The following is a 22,521-nucleotide window of genomic DNA, read 5'->3' as shown; positions in this document are numbered from 1 at the left end:
CTTTCTCCTCCTCAGTCTCTGGGATGTGCCTGCAGAGCCTAGCAGGCAGGAGGATGGTGACAAAACTAGAATCAGTTGGCTCTTCCTGTCATTGGCTCTGGCTCCACCTGATGCTTGGACCTTCTCTCCTAATGGTCCCAGGGTGAACCTGCCACCACTTGCATTTATTTGTATGCAAGACTTCTTCTGATCACATGCATTCTGTAATTGGAGAGCCCTTTCCTCTAGATCAGGGTAGTCAACCGTTCACCGCTCACTAATGCATCTTTCTTGATGGTAACATTTTCTTACCGCCCACCAGTGCTCGATGGAAGGAGGATTCAGCTTGTGCTGTACAACCCTCTACCGCCCACCTAGAATCCCGAAACACCCACTAGTAGGCTGTGGTGTAGGGACCAGGTTGACAACCCCTGCTCTAGATGGTTCCCACTGAAGCATTTGTGTCACAAAATACACATATTCCTCCTAGAAGTCTGGAGATAGTTCTGAGCTCGGTCATTCTTGGTGCTGAACAGGAGGAATGACAGCCATCATCTTGGTATGTGTGATTTAATCTAGTTGTCAGATCCTCAAAGGTTGGAGATCCACAAGTTAACGGTATCAGCAAATCCACATTATCCCAAATGATACAATGCTCTTTATATTTTTGGTGTGAAGGCAACATTTCTCATCACACTTCCCACAGTGTAACTAAATATTCTATCTTTATTAATTACATCTTTATATCTTTATGTAAGAAAATTGTGTCTCTTTTCAGTACTTGACTTATGCTTTGAAAAAAATGCATTAATTTAAGTAAGGATCAATTTGTTATTGCTCGGTGAGCCCAGTTATTTGCAGTAAATGCATACAAATTAATTTGGATATGGAAATTCATTTCCTGTTTTATGGCAACTCATCTCTTCAACACTTTCACTAAGTAGAGAACACCGTAATTTGGATGTATACAAAGGCTGTTTATTCCAAATATTTCATCCACATAAATGTTTTAAACATGAGTTGGCACAGACGTTTTGCATAAAATGTGCTACAATGCAACTGCCTTTTGAAACAAAACAAGGTTGTTCTGTTTGCCTGTTAAGTCAGCTCTAGCAGTTCTTAGAAATGTCATTTATTAAATGTCACGCTAATTGCTTGTAATATCAACCCCTGAAAAGCAAACCTTTGTGAGTGATCTTTCAGAAGCTTTATTTTTCTCTGTTCTGTCTGTCTGGTACATTTTGAAGAGAATAAACAAACAAGATTTACCTTTGATACAGCACCACTCGCTAAAAATATAAGGCTGACTGACTGGTGCATTTAAGGATATTTCATCTCTGCGAATAAAAGTGATGCACCCATTCTAAATTAATCAAATGCTTTAAAATTAATTTGATGAAATTAATATTCTAAGATTGATGCCATCATTTATCATCAATATGTTATACTCTGAGTCAGGTTAATGAGTTAGGGGGAAAGTCCATTCTTCATTTGGTTTCTCTGCTGTAATAGATGACCAATAATGAAAAAAGAAAGAAGAATAAGAAGTAAGAAGTACAGTGGTACCTCGGGTTAAGTACTTAATTCGTTCCGGAGGTCCGTTCTTAACCTGAAACTGTTCTTAACCTGAAGCACCACTTTAGCTAATGGGGCCTCCTGCTGCCACCGTGCCGCTGGAGCACGATTTCTGTTCTCATCCTGAAGCAAAGTTCTTAACCTGAAGCACTATTTCTGGGTTAGTGGAGTCTGTAACCTGAAGCATATGTAACCTGAAGCGTGTGTAACCCGAGGTACCACTGAACCTGCTAGATCAGAGGAAAGGTCCACCTGGTTCAGCCTCCTCCTCTTCCTTACAGTGGCCAGTCAGATGCTTCTGAGCATCCCAAATGCAGGGCATGGAGGCGATAGTTCTCTAAGATCATAAGACCAGCCCCAAAGCCTATCTAGTCCTGCATCCTGTTTCCCATAGTGCACCACCAGATGCCTATTGGAAATTTACAAGCAGGACACAAGTGCCCATTCCCTGCTGTTGTTCTGGGCCTATGTTGTGTGGTAAGGGTTAATATTTGTTTTTTGATGAACAGAAGCCAGCTTTACAATCAGATGCTGCTGATTGTTTCTAATGCTATTTATATCTCCTCCAGACTTTCCTGGAGGCTTATTTTGAAATTGTTTTTATGTGCCACTGCAGCGATGGGATTATTCAGTGTAACTCACTGTACATGTGGCTATTCTTGAAGATGGCTTGGAAACTGCAGGGGGTTCTGGTGGCATTTCCATTCCCCCATAACATTAGTTCTTGAACAATTGCCCTGGCTGTTTATCCATGAATGAACCTAATTCAAAGCATTCAACTCTGAATGGCTTGTGACCTGATTACCTGAAGAGGTGTCCCCCCTCATCACAACAATGTGCATTCAGTGTGGGATGCCGGTGCTCCCCCGCCATATTTTAAATTGCTGTTACCCACCTCAAGGTTACCTCTGATGAAGGGCAGGATATAAATCCTGTAAATAAAGAAATGAGGAAATGTTGGTATATGTTTTTGAGCTATTGAAAGTAACCATTCCTATCAGCAGTGCCATGTTTATCATAACGTGGTCACTTAGTCGCTAGGCCCCCCAAATGAGAATCATTCAATATTATAATGTTAGGAAGTACTTGCCATTAGAGGTATTGCAGGCTGGCACTTGTCCTTGTTCTGGCAGGTATCTCAGATATTATGGTATCAGCCTAATTAAGAGAACAAAATGGAAAGGGAGTGAAATCTTCTGTTGAAATGAACTGATGGAAGGTACCTGCCCTGCCTCAGTAGAGACTCATTCCTTTTAGTATAATTGGCTTTACTTGTTGACATTTCCTTGGACAGATCAGGGTGGGTTTTCTTTTCATGCTCAATGGATACAGATATAGCTACCTATGAGTAGGATGGAATTTATCACGGCACTGGATTGACTGCTTCGATTGGCACATAATTTGTCCCTTTCGTTATAAAATACGTCTTGGCTCCACTCCCTGCAATTTTGAATGTTTTGGTCTGTATGCACTTTAGGGTGGTATAACTTGATTGTTCCTTTCCTCTGCTTGTGGTGCACTGGATTGCATAAATAATTCTGAGGCTGATGGTAACTGGATATTAGCTTGATAAATTGAGCTGCACTTGGTAAAACTGTTGATTCTTTTTAGTACCATAACTCACTGCCACTGTGAGTCTTGCACAAATTGGCTGGTTTTAAGACGAAACAATTCTGAAAATTCTTAACTTTGCGGGCCAGGTGTTATCTTTGTGTGTGTGTGTGAATAAATAGACAGAAATATGCTCATTTGTATGTTTATCAGCTGCAACATTTAGTTGACTAAGCAATGAAATATCTTTTGATTGATTAAAAAGCTGCCCCAATTATTCAGGAAGCAAGATAGCTATATCTATATATCTATATAGTCAATTAGGTTGCAATTAATTTATTTGTTGTACTTAACCTTGTTGTAATTAATTTCAAAACATTTGTTTGTAAGAATGTCTCAATTTATAAGAAATAAATTCATAAATAAATAAATTTATAAGAAATAAATACAATAATTGTTCATGTACGGTAAGTACTCCACAAATTCATGACTGGCAGGTGCCTTCTTTGAACAGGCTTTCTTACTTTTTTCTTGCACAAACAGAATGCCTCTTTTGAGATAGTGACACTTAAGTAGATCATATAGAATAAAAAAAAAATGCTCCCCCCCCCTTTGTTTGGCACTCCTCATTCAATAAGTCAAACTGTGTGATGTTTCCTGTACAGTATGTCTTGTGCAAGGGCTGGGAGACACTGAGCAAACCAGATCACAAATGCCTTGCAATGAAATAGATCCTGCAGACAGTAGCTGGCCATGCATGCTGGCAGAACACGCAGACTCTGAGGATATTCAGAGTACTCTGCCCAAAGACAACAGATATGCAGTCATGTGATTGTTTGCCTGGTACAATAAAGGAATCCTCTAGACATACGTTAAGTGCAATATAACTGTGAATGCAGACTGTGATACTGGACTTGTGGCATATCAATAAATTCACAGGGAAAACAGTTTAAAAAGGAATGCAGTAGGTGTTGAAAGGGCATACAGAGAGCACTTTTGGGGGGGGGAGGTGAAATGTAGTCATAAAGTTGCCTGCATAGCACAAGGGAAGGAAGTGTTGGGGCGTATACTGAGTGCGATATAGCCAATTGCACCTACACAGCCTGTGCTGTCGGAATTCACAGCCAATTGCACTTGTGCAGCCTGTGCTGTTGGAATTAGCTGACTTGCTTCATGACCTGAGATGAGAACTTGTGCCTTGCACACCCAGTGCATGTGATGAACCATAATAGCGGAAGCAGGGCATCTTGGGTGGACTGACAGCAGGGACTAGAACATGTGTTTGGAACTTATGCAGTTTATGCTTCTTCTCCCTTCCAACTTCTTAAGCTCCATGGAATTAGAAGACAACTCTCCTTGCCTGAGTGCTTCCGCATTTATTTCCCTTCTGCTCTAGCCCAACTGACTGAATTTCTCTGTTCATTTATGTGCTGCTAGAATGGAAAGAGGGCTTGGTTAGGGACTTAGAACATGGACTGCAACTCCCATGAGCCCCAGCTGGTATGGTTAATGGTCAGAATTTATGTGAGCTGTAGTCCAGCAACATCTGGATAGCATCACATTTTCTGGCGCTGGGACAGAAGGAGGGAATTCCTTCTTCACTCTCCACCTGCCTTCTGGGCCCCTTACATTGCTGACAAGAGCTGGGCTGAATTCTGTAGGTCTGTTGCTACCCCTTATTCACCATGTGGAAGAGGCACCCAGTGATGGGATGTTTCTGCTCACAATTTGGTTCTTACTTCTTCAGCTAAAATCCAGTTTCTCAGATACCACAGTCCTGGAAATAAATGCCATTTAAAAACATGACACATTACCATACCATTGATAGCCATATTGCATCTTATATTATCAGTTGCAAAGCTTTTTGGAATTCTGATCACTTTCGCAGTCTGTTACATTTAGTAACTTCTTAGATCCAGTGCTTATCAAGTTTTCTTTGTTATAAATGATCTCTGTTTTGCAAGAACTTATACAAGAAATGTGTTGGGTTTTTATAGATGACTTAGTGATTTGACATCATAGCCATGTTTGTGCAAATATGGAGTTATTTTCCTTTATTTACAGTTCAAAAGAAAATGAATACAAGTTCAGTCCTGTATACAAGTTATTTATAAATACAGTATTTCGATCTATTCTTTCGTTTTAGACAACTCGATTAGGTGAAATCTAAACTGTCCAAATCAACCCTTCACGACACCGTTATTCAAATAATTAGGATTTGAACTGACATAAGATCCTCCCTCCTCATTTTTCTAATTATACAGATAAACTGGTAGCTGCTAATTCTATCTTCCAGCACTTAATTGTTTGTAAGTGCCTAAAGATTAAAGCTAAATGTCCAATTAAAAAGGTATTAAACTATTGTGAGAGTTTATGGAAAGATAACCCAAATTTTGAATTAAATGGTCACTGAGGAATAGTGTTGCTGAAATTGGTTGGTTCTTCCCAGTTCTTTATTGCTTTGCCGGAAGTAAGACTCTGAAGGATTAGATTACTGTTATAACCATGCAAGCGTTTAACTTGAGGAAGGGAATTAGACAAGTATGGAATGATTGCAGTTGAGCTTTTGACTGGCACTGACAAGATAAGGATATAGTATTTATCTTTTTAACAACATCACAAGAAAATGACACTTGTGTTGTTGCTTTGACATACTAAAGCATATAGGCCTTGTAATTCAACCCAACTGGGCCTGCCACAACCCTATAATTTCTGGTTTTGGTAGAGCAGGTGTGGAGAATCATTTTCAGATCAGGGTATACATTCCCTTCTGGGCAAGCTTTTGAGGGCCATGTGCCAAGGGTAAGTGAAGCCAGAGGCAAAGATGGGTGGAGCAGCAAATCCTAATTTTACAACAGTTTACACATAAACAGCTTCATGTTTTCTCCACCTAGGCAAGCAGGATGTTCTACCAGAGTTCAAGGACACACTCAAAGACACTCAAAGAGGGGGGCATTAAAGTGAGCGGTGTGGCCTGGGGAGAGGGGCATAGTTGATGAGAGCCCTAAAGGCTAGACAGAGAGAGTTGAAGGGCCATCTTTGGCCCCTGGTCCACCAGCGCTACAACAACGGGACACAGCACACGCACCCTCCACCATCCTGTGAAAACTCCTCAATCCCGATTTTATTTTATTCTCTGGTAGATTTACAAAAAGAAAAACACATAGCAATAAATACATTTTAGAAACGGCCATTATTAGACATAGACACACATAGCATTTCCCCCCCTTTTTTTAGTCAAGACTCCTTTTGCTCTGCAAAAGGAAAGGCCATGGAGAGGCAATAGGATTCTCCCTCGCAGCTGTCGCTAACTCCATCACCACCACCACTGCTTGGAATAAGCGTTGGCTTATCCTTTTCCCTGAACTTGATGGCGGCAGCACTGATGGGGGAAATAGGGACATTCCAGGATCAGATCATAAGCTGGGACGATTTTCATAATTCCGGGACTGTCTCTGGGAAATCGGGGCACTTGGAGGCTATGTGGTGGCATGGTCAGGTTCTGTTAGGATAACAAAACATTTGAACAGGATCTGATGTCTTTCCCAGTAATGGTTCTAATTGGTGTTTAATTCTATTGAAACCTGGGTCAGCTGACTGGCCATTCCAATGCTTCTGGGCTCAGCATTTCTGAAGCTATAGATATAATTCATGCTGCATAAAGCCCTCTACTGCCTTTTACTTGCCAGTTTTATAGATGTCAATGTTGGATTCCTAGGCTGGTTTAACAATTTTGCCTTCAGCAGCCAAGAAAGAACAGATGAGGTGCATAAAGATGGAAATAAGAATGTGGTTGTTTGGGGTTTTTTTTTTGGGGGGGGGGGTTGTGTCAGACTGGCAGAAGAAATGTATTCCAAAGCATCCACTGTCTGTTTTAGAAGCTCTGAAGGTCACAGAATATCCACAGGTGTGTTACAATGAAAACTGTAATGGGAAAAATGTCACCTGCTGAAAATTGACCTCTTTCAGAGCTCTGGGAGAGGCATGTGGCTCATCTTCCACAGATTCTCCTCCTTATAGCATGAGAGCCAGTGTGGTGTAGTGGTTAAGAGCGGTAGATTTGTAATCTGGGGAACCGGGTTCGCGTCTCTGCTCCTCCACATGTAGCTACTGGGTGACCTTGGGCTAGTTACACTTCTCTGAAGTCTCTCAGCCCCACTCACCTCACAGTGTTTGTTGTGGGGGAGGAAGGGAAAGGAGAACGTTAGCCACTTTGAGACTCCTTCGGGTAGTGATAAAGCGGGATATCAAATCCAAACTCTTCTTCTTCTTATAGCATCAGACAGAAAGACTGGAAATATTTAAAAATAAAAGTCTAGTTATGCTTTTACTCAGTTTGCATCATTTGGCAGTGGTTTGCCCACACACATCTTGCTACTAAGTTGTGTTGTCTTGATTATTATGGTATTGATGTATGGTAAATTTCAGTGATCTTCCCAATAGGAAGAACATACCAAGACTGGAGAGGGGTAGTATTATCAGATACTATGCCTCCATACTCATCGCTCTCCAGTAAGGAACATCAAGAAAGACTGAAAGCAATAACGAGAAGGCAAGGGCACAAGAAGGTAAGTCATAGTTGGATTTCACCCCAGGTTCTGAAGTGTCTCATAGAGTTTAGGAAGTACAGTATGCTCTGACACTATGGAGCCGGATTATAAAGAACAGAAGTTTATTGAGTGGTCTTGATCTGTGTATGCTTGTGGAGAGCAATCTTAAGTCTTCAGAGTTCATGTTAAAGAATAGAGGAGTTCATATGTGTGAACCTAGTGAGCTTTAGCTGTATGTTTTCAAACCTCAGGCCATACTTGATGTGCATAATATATGCATATATGTTTTTCCTAGTGGGGCAAATAAAAAACAGAGCAAAGGTGGAGATTTTGACAGGGAAAATTATGTGGGGTGGAGATTTAACTCCCTCACCCTATGCTACTATTCCGTTCTGGGTTGCTGCCCTCTTCCTCCCCTACACCCCTGCTACACTATGAAACTTCACAAACATCCAACTCTACACTGAAGCCTTCACCACAATTAAATTTTACTTATAAACATAATCTCCTCTCATACACCAACCCTTTCCTATATATACAATCCCTCACTGAACACCTCCACACACTCCACCCTGTGCTGAAAGCCCCCTTGCACACACTGCTTCACACTGACCCCGATCTAGCAAACAAGCAAAGGCCAACTCATACAAGGGAAGAATTCTCTTGCAGTACAGTAAGGCCCAGTCGAGGGACGCGGGTAGCTCTGTGGGTAAAAGCCTCAGCGCCTAGGGCTTGCCGATCAAAAGGTCGGCGGTTCTAATCCCCGCGGCGGGGTGCGCTCCCGTTGCTCGGTCCCAGCGCCTGCCAACCTAGCAGTTCAAAAGCACCCCTGGGTGCAAGTAGATAAATAGGGACCGCTTACTAGCGGGAAGGTAAACGGCGTTCCGTGTGCTGCGCTGGCTCGCCAGAGCAGCTTCGTCACGCTAGCCACGTGACCCAGAAGTGTCTCCGGACAGCGCTGGCCCCCGGCCTCTTGAGTGAGATGGGCGCACAACCCTAGAGTCTGTCAAGACTGGCCCGTACGGGCAGGGGTACCTTTACCTTTTTAAGGCCCAGTTGCTTCATAAGGACCACAGCATGAGGCATCTTTGCTGTTCCCAGGCACATCTTCATCCCAATCTGGATTTGGGCCTGAAAAACTAGGGGAAAGTGGGTGTATGGAGTGTAAATTGTAAGTAAGTACAATTTGTGACATTTGCACAGCATCATTCCTAATTACGGGACATGTCTGTTAAGGCATTTGCCTTGGCTTCCAATTTCTTGGCTTGTAGAGCTTGAGCCAACATGAGAGCCTTAGCTTTGGTCTTTAAACCGGCAGGTTTTTGGTCACTGAATATGAACTCTGTTCTTTAAGATGCCCAGTGTTAGGTACAAAAAAGTGTACTTAAGTTCCCTATATTGTGTGGTGCTGAATTTACCAGTTCCACAACCAATGAGATGATATCTTCAGAATATCAGAGCAGTTCCATCAATGTTAAGGGGCACACCACTTCACTGGAGGAAAATCAGAATACTATATTCCTTCAATTAAAGTCATAATAATAATTAGAGAAGCAAATTGCTAGCACTGTGCTGTTTAATTTGAGAGAAGCACCTCATTTAGAGTAGTTAACTTCTGAGTCCTTAAGTAATTATTTAAACAAACTCACTTTAAGAGATAACAGCAAATCTCATGTAGAAACAAAGCCAATTCATTTATTGAACTTTGCTACTGAGCATTTAACATGTTATCTCTCTGAGGCTGTTATCTCTGTAGCTGAATTTGTGGAAATAGAACCTAATCATTCAGCTGCGAAAGGCTATTCACTGAGGTTTATTTACAGAAGTATCGTATATAGCTTCATTTACAGAAGGGATCCCTTCATTTAAAGGGATTTATTGTATAGTGGAATACACGGGGATCATACTCTAACCTAGCAATTATTAGAGGGGTGGCGCCTGAATAAATATTGCTTTCGGTTTGTCCTATTTTTCTTACAATGATAAACAGTTTTCCTTCTTCTTCAAGGTAATCTTTTTTATGCCCTTAACCTGGCCATCCAAAGATATTTCATTGCAAATTCAATGCTGTACAACAGGGTTGGAAAACTCCTGGCTTGTGGGCCTAATCAGGCGCTTCAGGTCTTTGAATTTTATTGTTAACCTTTCTCACATACCGCCTATCGCCCTTAGCCGAATGGACACAGAAAGCACAGCCGCTGACATGCATCTTAATGTAAATCTATCATATTTATTAATGTAGTAAAAAATGGACTTTGCTTGCTTGTTGTGAGTGTTAAAATGCGAGTTTGATGCATATATTTTCTAATTACATTGTTTATTGAAATGTTTATAAGAAGTCCCATTCTGACTGAGCATGTTATTACCAAGAGGAAAAACCTCTGTTAACCTAAAATATTGATGATGAATGAGTGCGTGAAAATACACAAATGTGATTAGAACTAATGTGACCTCGGCTCAGCTCAGAATACTTCAGGTGTCTTTCTTAAGCAGGAGTCAATCTCTTTGCAGTGGGGGGGGGGGTGCGTGATGGGGGTGGGATTTTTCCCTTTGCAAATATGCATACTTCAGTGGGCAATTACTAGCTCACTGAGTTTGCAGCCAACTCTGAAATCATTATAAAAAATGTAAACAATAATGATATTTTTTAAAAGACAACAACAACAACTGAAGGACTGAACAGTACAGGTGATGAGTCTGTATAATCTGTAATCAGATATAGTCTGTATAGTCTGTAATCAGAATCAGATTGCATCCCTAGGCCTGACAAACAAATATAATTAAAAGCCAGGCAATTGGTGAAAGGGGCAATTGCCCCATTCACCAGTTCTTGCCATCTGCTTCCTCTTCTACATGACTTCTTTCCCCCATTCTTCTATAACTTCCTCTTCCTGCATGAACAGGGAAGTGAGTGTGTGACAGCAGTACTGCAGTTGCTACTACATCCTCGTCGCATTGATCTCATTCTGGCACAATTTCCTTCACCCAGCATTAGCCATGCTTTAAAATAATATTTATTTATGTGTGGTTAGGTAGCTACCTCATATATATTTGAAGGGTACCCCTTCCTTTGTGACCATTTTGTTTCATGAAAGATCTGTCGCAGTGAATACTCATGCATGTCTCCTGAACAATTCTGTTAATCGGTCCTTTTCTTTATAGCGGCGCCATCGAGAAACTAAAGTGAAAATATGCTCTGAAGAGCCTCTGAAACCTTCAAAAAAATCTTACAGGTGCTTTCAATTATTTTTCTGAAACAGGACACAACCTAGTTTGCTATTGGATTGTTTGCTGTGTGTGTGTGTGTGTGTGTGTGTGTGTGTGTTTTAAATGTCAGGTATCTTAAATTTCCAAAAGCAAAAGAAAGGAACAGGTTCAAATTATTTTTGGTAATGATTTAAGGTGCACTTCAACTCTGCAGGATATAGAGGTTCTGCACTGGTAAGTGGATCCTAGGGCTGTTACACAGCGCTGCTAAGTATTAGCATCAAACATGTAAACAGAAGCTGTGCTGGAAGGCCAAGCTACTTGCCACCCAAGCCACTGAATATGTGGGGTGCTTGAAGACCAAATGAATCATAATGTGAAATGGTGATAATTGCATCAAGGGCTGGGCCAAGAGATTCTGCCCCTGCCTCTCCAAGTCCTCTTCCTTCTATGACTCCATGCCTCCTTCTTCTTTCCACCCCTCTTTACATATATTTTGCCGTAGTGGCAGTCTCCATGCCGCCCCTCCTACCCTCAGCCCCTTACACTGAGAAATGGCAAAGGGAAAGTCCTTTCTCAGGGTGAACCACCGGGAGGGTGCCTGGGAGTTGCTGCCGCTCTAATACCTAGCTATTCTCTTTAAACTGAGGGTCATCTGCACTACACCTTTAAAGCAGTATCACACCACTTTAAACCATCATGGCTTCCCCCAGAGAATCCTGGGTACTGTAGTTTCTTAGGGGTCCTGAGAGTTGTTGGGAGAAACCTATTCCCCTCAGAATTCCCAGAGTTCCGAGGGAAGAGAAATTGATTGTTAATCCACTGTGGGAGGGGAATAGCAACCTTGATGAATTACAGTTCCTAGCTGGGTTTGGGGAGAATAAAGGAAGGGATTTATACAGATGCCTTCTGTTTCCTATGACCAGAAGGCTCCTATAAAGTCAACCTATCCAAAGGGTAAAACCAAATAAAAAATAAATCCAAAAAATCAGGGGAACACTGGGATGGTGTGCAGAACTCCACTCTGGAATGAGATTATCCCCCCCCCCTTCCCAATAGTCTGTGAAGGGCATGCATACCATATGGAGAGCAATAGTGGACAAGGACTGGGCTGGATTGGGCTATGTCATTACCTGGCACTAAAACAGAGACAGACATTACCAGTGGTTGGTACTATCCTCTGCTGTGTCATGCCATTAACATTTTGCAAGCTGGTTGTGTTAAAAGAATCGAAATGTCACTTTTTCACCCAACCTTCTGACACAATGTTTATCAGAGAAGTTGGAACGACCCTTTAATGCTCCTGTTTAATATTCTTAAATTCAGCTGCCATTCAGGAACGCATACAAAATGTAACAAATGAAAACAGAAGAAAGTGCATTTCCTCCTAATGTGCCTAAGCCTATTTTATATCAGTTTGACACACATAAGCTTCAAGCTTTGCATTTTCAATTATATGCCTTCCTTAATTAGTCTGTCTTGAAACCCCGTTTACTGAAATATTTATTTGTAGCAAGGACAGGGAACTCTTGCCTCTACAGATGTGGGTGCTCTGTATCTCCCACCATCCCTGACCATGCTGGCTGCGGCTCATGTGAGTTGAAGGCCAACAAAATGTGGAGGGATACAAGTTTCCCATCCCTGGTTTATATGATCAGATCTATCATTGTGCAAATACAGTATATTGCATCATGGTTTCTGTTTATTTCTTGTGCGGAAGCCATTAAAACATGTGATCTAATTAAAAAAAAAAAACCACTGTATTTTTTCTGATTATGATGTATATGTGATACATAATTTATATGAGATATAATAATTAGTGACCTAGTTGTCCCACAAGCATGACATAGTAGAAACTGTAATAAGTGAGATTCTTTATTCTGTTAGTGATCTTTTTGTAATGTTATGTGTGTGTTATGTGTGTCTGTATTTTTAACCCTTAAAGCTAAGTAATGGAATGTCTATGACAATAAATTCCTCTCCAAAAAGTTCTTAAACTAAGATTAGAAATCTCCAGAGCTTAGTTTTACTCAAGTGTCACAATGACTTAACCTTTGAAAAGAACTGTTAATGTGATCATTCAATCCCATAAGATATTGAGTGTGATATTAATGCATCTTCACAGGGAACACTGGCTAAACAAAAGCCATCTCTTAGTTCATTCTATCATTTATCTGAAGAATTTTTATTCCACTCTTCAGCCAAAAAAACACATAGCACAAGAGGAAAACAGATTGGAAGGGAGAAGAAATAAAGCTAACTGTGGTAATGCTACTCTTGTTGATTATTACTATATTGGAATATACTATTCTTGCACAACGTCCCTCAACATTAATGTGGTAAGAGGGCTTTTTGAACTTACCATCTATTGTGATGTAGTTATTGCCCCCCCATCAATTTTTTTTTCTATGCTGCTACACAACATCATCATTATTCAAGCATGCCAGTGCAAGTAGATAAATAAGGTACCACTGTGGCGGGAAGGTAAATGGCATTTTCGTGTGCTCTGGTTTCCATCACGGTGTTCCATTGCACCAGAAGCGGTTTAGTCATGCTGACCACATGACCCAGAAAGCTGTCTGTGGACAAATGCCGGCTCCCTTGTCTTGGAAGCGAGATGAATGCCACAACCCCATAGTTGCCTTTGACTGGACTTAACCGTCCAGGGGCCCTTTACCTTTACTAGAATTATGTAACCCCCTTTTCTATCACAAAATTGCAACTTTTCTGAAAGATGTGGGACTCAGCAATACAGCTGCAAATAAAACATTTTAAATGTGTTGTAAAGTGCAATATAAAAATGTGACACTAGATGGTGAAAGTGAGCTATACAAAATTCAACGTATTTTTCAAAACGCTTTTTAAAAAAAGCATTTTCACAGTGTGTTTTTTTTAATATGTGTGTAGATTCCACCCTGGAGTGGATCCTTGATATTTTCATTTGTGTGGCATCATCCTGGTTTCTGTATGTTTAGCTAGTAGCCCCAAGAGAGCTACATACCTTTTGTACTCAGTTCCTTCCCCTAAACCACGTTTGGATCGATTCTTTATTTCAACAGTTGCTTTTTGAATCTCTGTTCTTACTGAAATTGTGAAGCTACTATTCAAAGCAGATAAATAAAATAGCCCCACCTTCACAATTGCAGGAAGCAGGAGAGAGTGGGACAAAGGGAGGTAGAAGACTTAAGCTTGGGCCCTGTGACAGTCTGGAAAGTCATATCATCCTCTCATAAAAGGACTGGGCTGCCTGGGTCCATCATAAATATATATGGTATAGCTCACGTACATTGTTCATATGTTGGTTTCTGTCTCTTTCAGCTTTAGTGCTCCAAATGTTGCATTCTTGTTCAGCACAAATTGTATGAATTTTTTTGCTACCCTATTGCAGTTTATAAATAAACCATTTATTCTCTGTTCAAGTCCTTCAACAGTTTGCTGCTAATCCTCAGCAGATTAATATGCTTTCAGCGATAATCCTTTCATCTGCTGAAGTTCAAAGATGCTGAATCACTAAAGTTAGTAGGCTGACAGAACTTCCAGTAAAATGGTACCAAGAAAGTGACGATCCTTTGATGGATTTCTTTTAATTTTTAAGGTTAAAATTGTAGGTGGCATAAAAATATCTGGCATTCACGAACCGTCTTTCAGCACCGATATAACACTTGAAATCTCAGTGCAAAATATTATATGCCATTTGTCTGCCTCCTCATAGCTTCACATGTGGGCAACCTGCTTTATAAAATCTTACACTAAGAGATGTTGGTGAATAAAGAGCGGGGAATGTATGGATCATTAATGCTTTGTATAGATTCCAGAAAATTGCACAAGCAGCTCTGACTGCAGGCTGCTGGGATTCAAAAGTGGGAAGAGTGCGGTTGTGCTCAGTTAGGTTCTGCTGTTGTGCTTTCCACAGGCATCTGGTTGACTACTGTGAGACAGGATGCTGGACTAGATTGGCTATTGGCTGGATCCAGCCAGCTCTCCTTATGTTCATATTTGAGACACGCCTTCCATGTCCACGCATCACAAGAAATTGAAATTACTGGTTTACTGTGGATGAACAATATGCTGGAGCATACAATCCATTCACTCACCCCTTTTTCAAAACAATCCAGTTGTAGTTAGCTTATCTTGAGATCTATATTTGCTACTCTTAAGCAAACCAGGAGTGCAAATCAGGGTTTGAAGTTGGCTTATGAATTCTGACTGGCTTGAGAACAACTGGGGCAGGATCCTGGCTTTTCATGCCACAACGAGCTAGCCTCATTTGGATTTACCTGTGCACATGAAAGGAAGATGCTCATTCACAGTAAGTCCAGGAAAGCCAGGAATCCTGGCTTATTGTGATGTGAAAACATGGCTACTGGACAGCGACAGAAAGAGCTGCAGGCCTTATGATAGGAGAGCTAGGCCTGTACAGCCTGCCTGCTCTCCACTGCTGCCTACTTCTCCAGGTCACTGGGCAAGACAACATCACACATGGGACACTATGACCTTGGGATGAGGCAGGGAAGCTGCACAGGTACTCCACACATATTGCAGTGGCACTAACTCATACTTTGAACCTGACTTGTGACACACACTTGGCACGAAAGGTAGGCCATCAGTGATTTAATACATCCAAATTGTCTTATGTGGCATAAATTCAATCTACCACTTAAATACTTAAGAAAGGTTTTAGAACTATATAATGAATGTGTATGATGTCATACTCTGTTGGCTGGCAGTGTTTTGTATATTCTTGGAGTCCCGCATAACCTCTTTTTCTCCCCTTCATTCTCCTTATCTGTTTAGTCCCGCTCCTAAAGAGTGAGTGGGTCGGTTGGAAGAGAGAGAATGGTTGCAAAGCAATGTGGATTTTGAGAGTGCATGTATCTTTGGGATGGGAAGAAATGTGCAGTGCTATCCTATGCATATATACTCAAAAGTAAATCCTACTGTGTTCTACTGAACAAAGTTGTGATGGTTATTGGTTTTATGGTTTTAACATTTATGTTCTGGTATCTTGCATTTGATTGGAATATTTGTATACTGCTCTGCAGTCCCTTGGGATAAAAGGGTTTATACATGTAAATGATGATGATAACAACAAATCATTTGAGGAAAAGTGATAATTTCTTGTTCTTCCTTTTGAGCTTTCTCTTTTACGTTTAGAATATAGGAGGCAATTCTACCCTGCTGTATGATGTTTCTGGTTTAAGCATTTATGTTGTGAACTTCTGTGGGATACCATTTTGAACACGAATAACAGGTTATAAATATTTTAAACAAACCAATCATTTAATGAAAGTAACAAGTGCCTAGTAGTACAAATATACACACACAATCAATTCTCAGCTAAAAATGAGCATGTCTAGGCCAAATCTGTCTGTGTTTTGTCTAAAAGTAGATGGCAACTTAGTCGGCAGAACATGGTACTCCTAATCTCAAGGTCGTGGGCTCGAGCCCCATGTTGGGTGAAAGATTCCTGCGTTGTAGGGGGTTAGACTAGATAACCCTTGTGGTCCCTTCCAACTGTACAGTTCTATGATTCTATGAGCTGTTGGGGGCACTAGGCCTGTAGCTGGAATTTGTAGGTGGGGAGTGTGCTGTCTTGTTGGCCATTGTGGGAACAGAACTGTTATGTACTGAAGTTCTCACCCTGGGCCAGCAGGGGGAAACTGTAGATAGTCCAGGTCCACATATGCAAATAAGGGATCAAAAGTGATGTTCAGTGATTGGATAATTACAGAAAGTTGTTACAGTAATGTTGTACTGGAGCTCTATATAAGCAGGCTGGCTGAACCCTTCAGTTCAGTTCTGTTCTGGCCTGTGAATAAACAAGAGCTGTTTGAATAATCGCTGTGTCGTTTGATATCTTCACCCACAACTTAACAAGAACGTTGAATTAGATAAACATCTGGCCTGATGCAGCAGCAGAGCCCTTGCTGTGTTCTTTCTCAATAACATCATGTTCAAACTTTTCTCTTCATATCACTTTTAGGTATGTTCTTTATGCTGTGGTTTGTTTTTAAACCTTGCATTCTTTGTATAACCTTCTAACTGTTCCATTTTAGAAGAAAAGACCACCAAAAGATGAATGCCACCTTCAAAAAAAATGCAACTGTACCCAGTAGGCCTACAACCCATATGTGACGGAAGGTCCTCACAATTTCAGTGAATGTAGCAGAAGTTCTGCTTCAAGGTCACTGTGCAGCGAGTGGAAGCCTCTTGGCTCAGTTTAACAGGACATCAGCCAACTCAAAGCAAATTGCAATTACACTAGAAATTACATTTGGACAAAACAGGAAGGCTGGGCCTGTTAAAGGAGGCAGAATATTTGCTTTGAGAGAATGTGGGTTGGTAGGTGATTGGAGAGGGAGGAGGCAGACATCTGATTTTGAACTTGGCAACCCCTCCAGCTGGTTTAGTCACATATTTTCAGCTCAAAATCTATTTGGCCTTTACAACAGCCAAAATAAATGTCCCTTAATCACTTCCAACCTATTAACAGATGGGTAAACAGCTTTTATAAATGGGGCATACAAAATACTTCACAATCAGCCAAAACTAATTAGTGGCAATAGCTGAACCAAAATGTTTAATTCAAGTAATATATATATCAATGTAGATGAAAGTACAGTTTATTTTATTTATTTATTTTAAAAAAAGTCATTTCAAATATTATGCCTTAGAAAAATCACAATGGGCTTCATTTAAACCTGATGAATTTAGAATTCTAATTTGTTTCAGCGTTTCTTCTACATTAAGGCACAATCCAGTGGTGTAGATCTGCCAGCTGAAGGACTACTGTATAGTAAGGGCAAGGGCCACCATTTGAGGGCCACATGCCGGTGGTGGGGAGGGCCAGAGGCAAAAATGGGCAGAACAACAAATGTGCATTTGAACAGGAGGCTGGTTTCTGTACTCACCCTTTCCCATCCTCCTTCCAGGCAAGCAAGAGGCATTATCAGCGTATAAGGACACATTCCAGCCAGGGAGAAACACTTGGGGTTTGAGGCAGGACCAGTCTTTGCATTATGCTTATTAAAACAGCTAATAAAAAGTTATTAAAAACAGCAACAATGACCGAGCACTAACTGAGTTGTACAGAGGAAGTCTGTGGGCTGACATTTCTGATCTCTGTAAGTTGCTCTGGGAACCTATTTTGGCTGAAGAGTGGTGTAAAACTGCTTTAGAAAAACTATTACTCTGTTGTTCTCCTGAATTTTCAGTCTACTACTTCCAACACATGTCTGTGTATGTATGTATGTATGTATGTATGTATGTATGTATGTATTATGCGGTCACTAAAAGGGTTTGTGTGAAGAAAGGCATGAAAAATAATATAGGTTTAAGGATGACCCATGTATTCAAATTAGTCACATAAATTTGGTGAATGTTGGGGTTGTTTTAGAGTCTCAACTTTTAAAAGATTGATTCAGAGGAAATGGGTATAAATTGCAACTTTTCACTTTATACAGATGGATGCAATTAATACAGATGGTTTTCTGTATTTCAGTGGAAATGCATATTTTGTTAACATTTGCATTCATCCTTGTTTCCATACATGTTAAACTTTTTTTCCTGTTTTTTAACAAAATATTTTGTAGGAGAAGGCGTACGCTCAGTATAGTTCACGAGAAAGTCAAAAGGATTGGGCCACACTTGGATATCTTTGAAGCTTTCAAACACCTCCGAAAAAGACAAACCAAGGATAAATATATTTCATCTGCCATTATTATACAGAAAACAATCAGAGGATGGCTTGTTCGTTGCAAAATGCACAGATTGAGGCTGAAGGTATTGTATCAGAAGCTAGGTGACATGCCATGGCTAGGATTGCTATGCTTAGGCTTAACTAGGAACCCTTTGCACTATGATGATCAGCTGACCATGATGATTTTTATGCATCAACACTATCCGGGGCTGGCACTGTCATGAGACAACGCAAGGCAGTTGCCTTGGTGCGGTAGGCTCTGGCTTTGGGCACTGTGCCCTGTGCCTCTTGGCTTTCTCCTTCTCCGCTATGCATGTGCTGCCTGTGCCCAAAATGCCCACCTCCCAGCAGTGGCGGGTGGCAGTGGGCACTTGGGCAGATGTGGTATGGTTGGTGCACAGCAGGGGTGGCAGTGGCAGGAGGCAGTGTTTTTGTTTTGCTTCTAGGGGCAAAATGTCCTGGACTGGGGCCCTTATATCATTCCAGCAATTTGATAGGCAGGAATCTGATTTGTTGGACGGTAGATCACTCTCTCTCTCTCTCTCTCTCTCTCTCTCTCTCTGTGTGTGTGTGTGTGTAAAATAAATAGCTTGATGTGGTTATAAGGCAGCTTTCTATGTAGCTTAATGTATACTGCCTGAAGCCACAATCTTAGTTAGACTGAAGGCCCATAGGCTGTGCCCTTTATTTAAACATTGGTACGGGTATATAATGGTTTGCATATAATGATAAGTATGGCTTAGTGTGAATGATCAAGTGTGCAGTTATAGAAAATGAAAATCACATATGCTTCCTTCTTCCCCAGTCCTGCTGCTGCCATGCTATCCAGATGTAAGCAATGGTTTGCGTTAGCATTATGTGTGAACCCAAGGTTATAGTTTTTCTCATTCTAAACAAACCATGTGTTCTTGGCTTGTTTGTTTGGAGAAGAGAAGTCACAAACCCAGGTTAACACATAACTCTAAGCCAAACCATGACTACTGGGTAGTGTGATGGCAGCAAGGCTGGGGGAGAGGCAAGGCAGATATGATTTTTCGATTTGAGTGTCTCCATTTTTACTCATTCATGCTTAATTGTAGCTTGGGTTACTATTACATGAGAACTGGGTCAATGTATAGTCCCCCATATCTGCTTGTAGTTAACAGTAATTTTTAATCCACCCGCATTGCTTTTGAAGATTTTTCTAATGTTGCTTTACATTGTCTTGAAGTTTTATGAGGGGGCATTATATAAATACTTTTATAACTAAATAAAATACATAAAATATTTCATTGCGTTCTCCTGTATCTCAGTGTCTGCTCTTGCACATTGGTAATGTTCCCCCCCCCACCAAAACACTAACACCTGTTGCTTCTTGTTTTATTTTTCCACTTTTGCTTTGTAGAACTTCTGCAATAGCTTGAACAGACTTTGATTCTTGCCTCATCACATTCGTTTATGTGTGTGTGTCATGGTTGTGGTTGTACATACTTGCAAGGGATTTGTCTCTGTTCACCACCTCTAAGAGATTCTTATTTTACACACTAATAATTTATAATCCTTTCCCTTTTAAATAAATGAAAACAAAATATTTGCGTAATTGTAGGCTAGGAGCCATGGACCAAGCTTACTAGCTGTCGTAAAGGAATATCGCAAAGTGATGCTTCGCATTAAACGCCGATGTGGAATCTTGGATCCAACTACACCACTAATATTTGATCAACTAGAAGACTATCTTGACCACAAAAGATGTATGTATTGGTTATATTATATTATATTTCAGAGCAAACCATAATTGAAATTGCAGTACCTCTTACTTTTTAAAATGCTGTCTATATTTCAATATTTCAGATTTCCAGAAAATGCAACCATCTCTTGTGCTTTCCAAAGCTTACAGTATTGTTTCAAAGACCTTTCCACCATATACAGGCTTATGTACAGTGGTAACTCAGGTTACATACACTTCAGGTTACAGACTCCACTGACCAAGAAATAGTACCTCGGGTTAAGAACTTTGCATCAGGATGAGAACAGAAATCGTGCTCCGGCGGTGCGGCGGCAGCAGGAGGCCCCATTAGCTAAAGTGGTGCTTCAGGTTAAGAACAGTTTCAGGTTAAGAACGGACCTCCAGAACGAATTAAGTACTTAACCCGATGTACCACTGTATTAACATTATGAGACTCTTATGCGGAGGTACCATAACTCACTGGTATAGAGCACAGGTACACTGTCCCAAGTTTCCTATTAAAAGGATAAGGTAGCAGATGATGGGGGAAACCCAGTCTGAGACCCTGGGAAGCACCTGCTGGCCAGTTTAGACTGGTGTAGTCAACCTGGTGCCCTCCAGACATTGCTGGACTACAACTCTCATCATCCTCAACCACTGGATATATTGGCTGGGGTTGATGAGAGTCCCAACAACTTCCGGAGGACACCATGTTGGCTACCCCTGATTTAGGCAACACTAGGAGCTTCCTAGTTAATTGAGCACAGAGATGCACAACTGTGTGTTGTTCTGTCAGGTTCTATGGTTAGAAATGCATGGGATGGTGGGAGTCCTATATCTTCCAGTGCAGTTCACCACCAAACAGTAATAAATCACAGGAGCGGGGTGGATTTAGTGATTACCATTAGAGGGTGGAAGAGCTTTGTTGAAAATGCTGTCCATTGTTTTATTGCCCACCTCGCCCCCCAACTCCTTTCTCCATATGCTTCTCCCACTCCAGTCTGGTATCCAAAATGGGAAATGAGTCCAGCTGGAGGGGAGTTTCAGGAAAGGGACTCAGGGAGGGGATAGGGAGTGACAGGTAGAGAAAATATTCAGCATCCACTTTGCCCTCAGCTTCTTCACTGGAAATTACTATGCACTGCTGTTTGGTAGCATTCCTAGGTTCACCACAGTCTTCTGTAGTCCTGTGCTAGCTCAGCTCCAATCTGAATGTTATATCTCCCCTATGGAAGCTGCCTGTGAAGTCTTTCCACATGAAAGGTGATGGTCACAGCATGCAAAAGCAACTTACTGAGTGCCAAGGGCATGCCACGTTTGCATATCAGTGTGGCATGTCCTTGGCAGGAATGGCACTGGCACACAGGAACTACATGTGACTGAGGAGACACATGCATTAGCAAATGCTGAAACATGATGTGTACTGTGTGGAGTGCTGCCAAGGTCTTGGCAGTCTCCACTAGGAGGCTGTAATGTTTACATTGACCCTGAGATAGGAAATGATGGAGCAAACTGGCAAGCGATAGGAAGCGATGGAGCAAATTGGCAAGTCACTCAATCTGAGTATTCACAGTGAGATAGCTTGAGAAACAGGCAGGTCCATCTACAAAGAAAACGAGGTGCTTGGCAGGCATTTTCCGGCACAGAGTATGGAGTGAACATATGGCCAATGCGGCAAAGCAACAGTCTATGCTTGATATAGCAGCATCTATCACACTAGCGATGCTAAATGTTGAAAAGGGGGTAATAGATAAATATAAAGTATTACTTTGAAGTTAAGCAGCAGAACTAGTAAAGTAGCAATGATCATACCATTCTGTGTTGACAGTGAATATATCTAGTGACAGTGAGGAGATCTAGTGCTGGGCTGAAATCTGCACCCCAAATCTGTTTTCTGAATTGTGTGTGTGTGTGTGTTCCAATGATTGGGTTAGTGCTTGATGTGGGTGGGTGTAGGCAAATTCTATTTGGTGTTACCTTTAGTATGAGTTGGCTGCTGATGAATTAAAGAGTAGGTTGGCTGCCCTCAGCATCCTGGTAGAAAGCTTGTCCTGTAAAAGGAAATGAAAATAATAATAATAAATAAAACCCAACGACCACTTCTTATTTAATGATAAGATTACCAAGCCTCCCTGCCCCACCGGCCCAATTCTTAGAATTTGCCTACAACTTCAAAATATTAATAGGTACTATTACACATAAAAAGGATGAAGTTAATTATTGAATATCTTATATCAGTACATGCATATCCAAGG

General features: G+C 41.1%; 1 protein-coding gene across 4 annotated transcripts in view; it reads left to right on the top strand.

The window, feature by feature from the left end:
• Positions 1 to 22,521, top strand: part of IQCM (IQ motif containing M) — a 79,341-nt gene that overhangs the window by 14,888 nt on the left and 41,932 nt on the right. For all 4 annotated transcript variants that reach the window (XM_083456733.1, XM_083456731.1, XM_083456734.1 and 1 more), the window contains exons 6-9: positions 7,549 to 7,673; positions 10,818 to 10,888; positions 18,455 to 18,644; positions 20,147 to 20,291. In XM_083456733.1, the coding sequence (XP_083312859.1) occupies positions 7,549 to 7,673; positions 10,818 to 10,888; positions 18,455 to 18,644; positions 20,147 to 20,291 (531 nt within the window). The remainder of the gene's footprint in view (positions 1 to 7,548; positions 7,674 to 10,817; positions 10,889 to 18,454; positions 18,645 to 20,146; positions 20,292 to 22,521) is intronic.

Source organism: Podarcis tiliguerta (assembly GCF_965153285.1).
Source record: "Podarcis tiliguerta genome assembly, chromosome: 9".
Taxonomy (NCBI): domain Eukaryota; kingdom Metazoa; phylum Chordata; class Lepidosauria; order Squamata; family Lacertidae; genus Podarcis; species Podarcis tiliguerta.
This window is presented reverse-complemented; position numbering and strand designations above follow the sequence as displayed.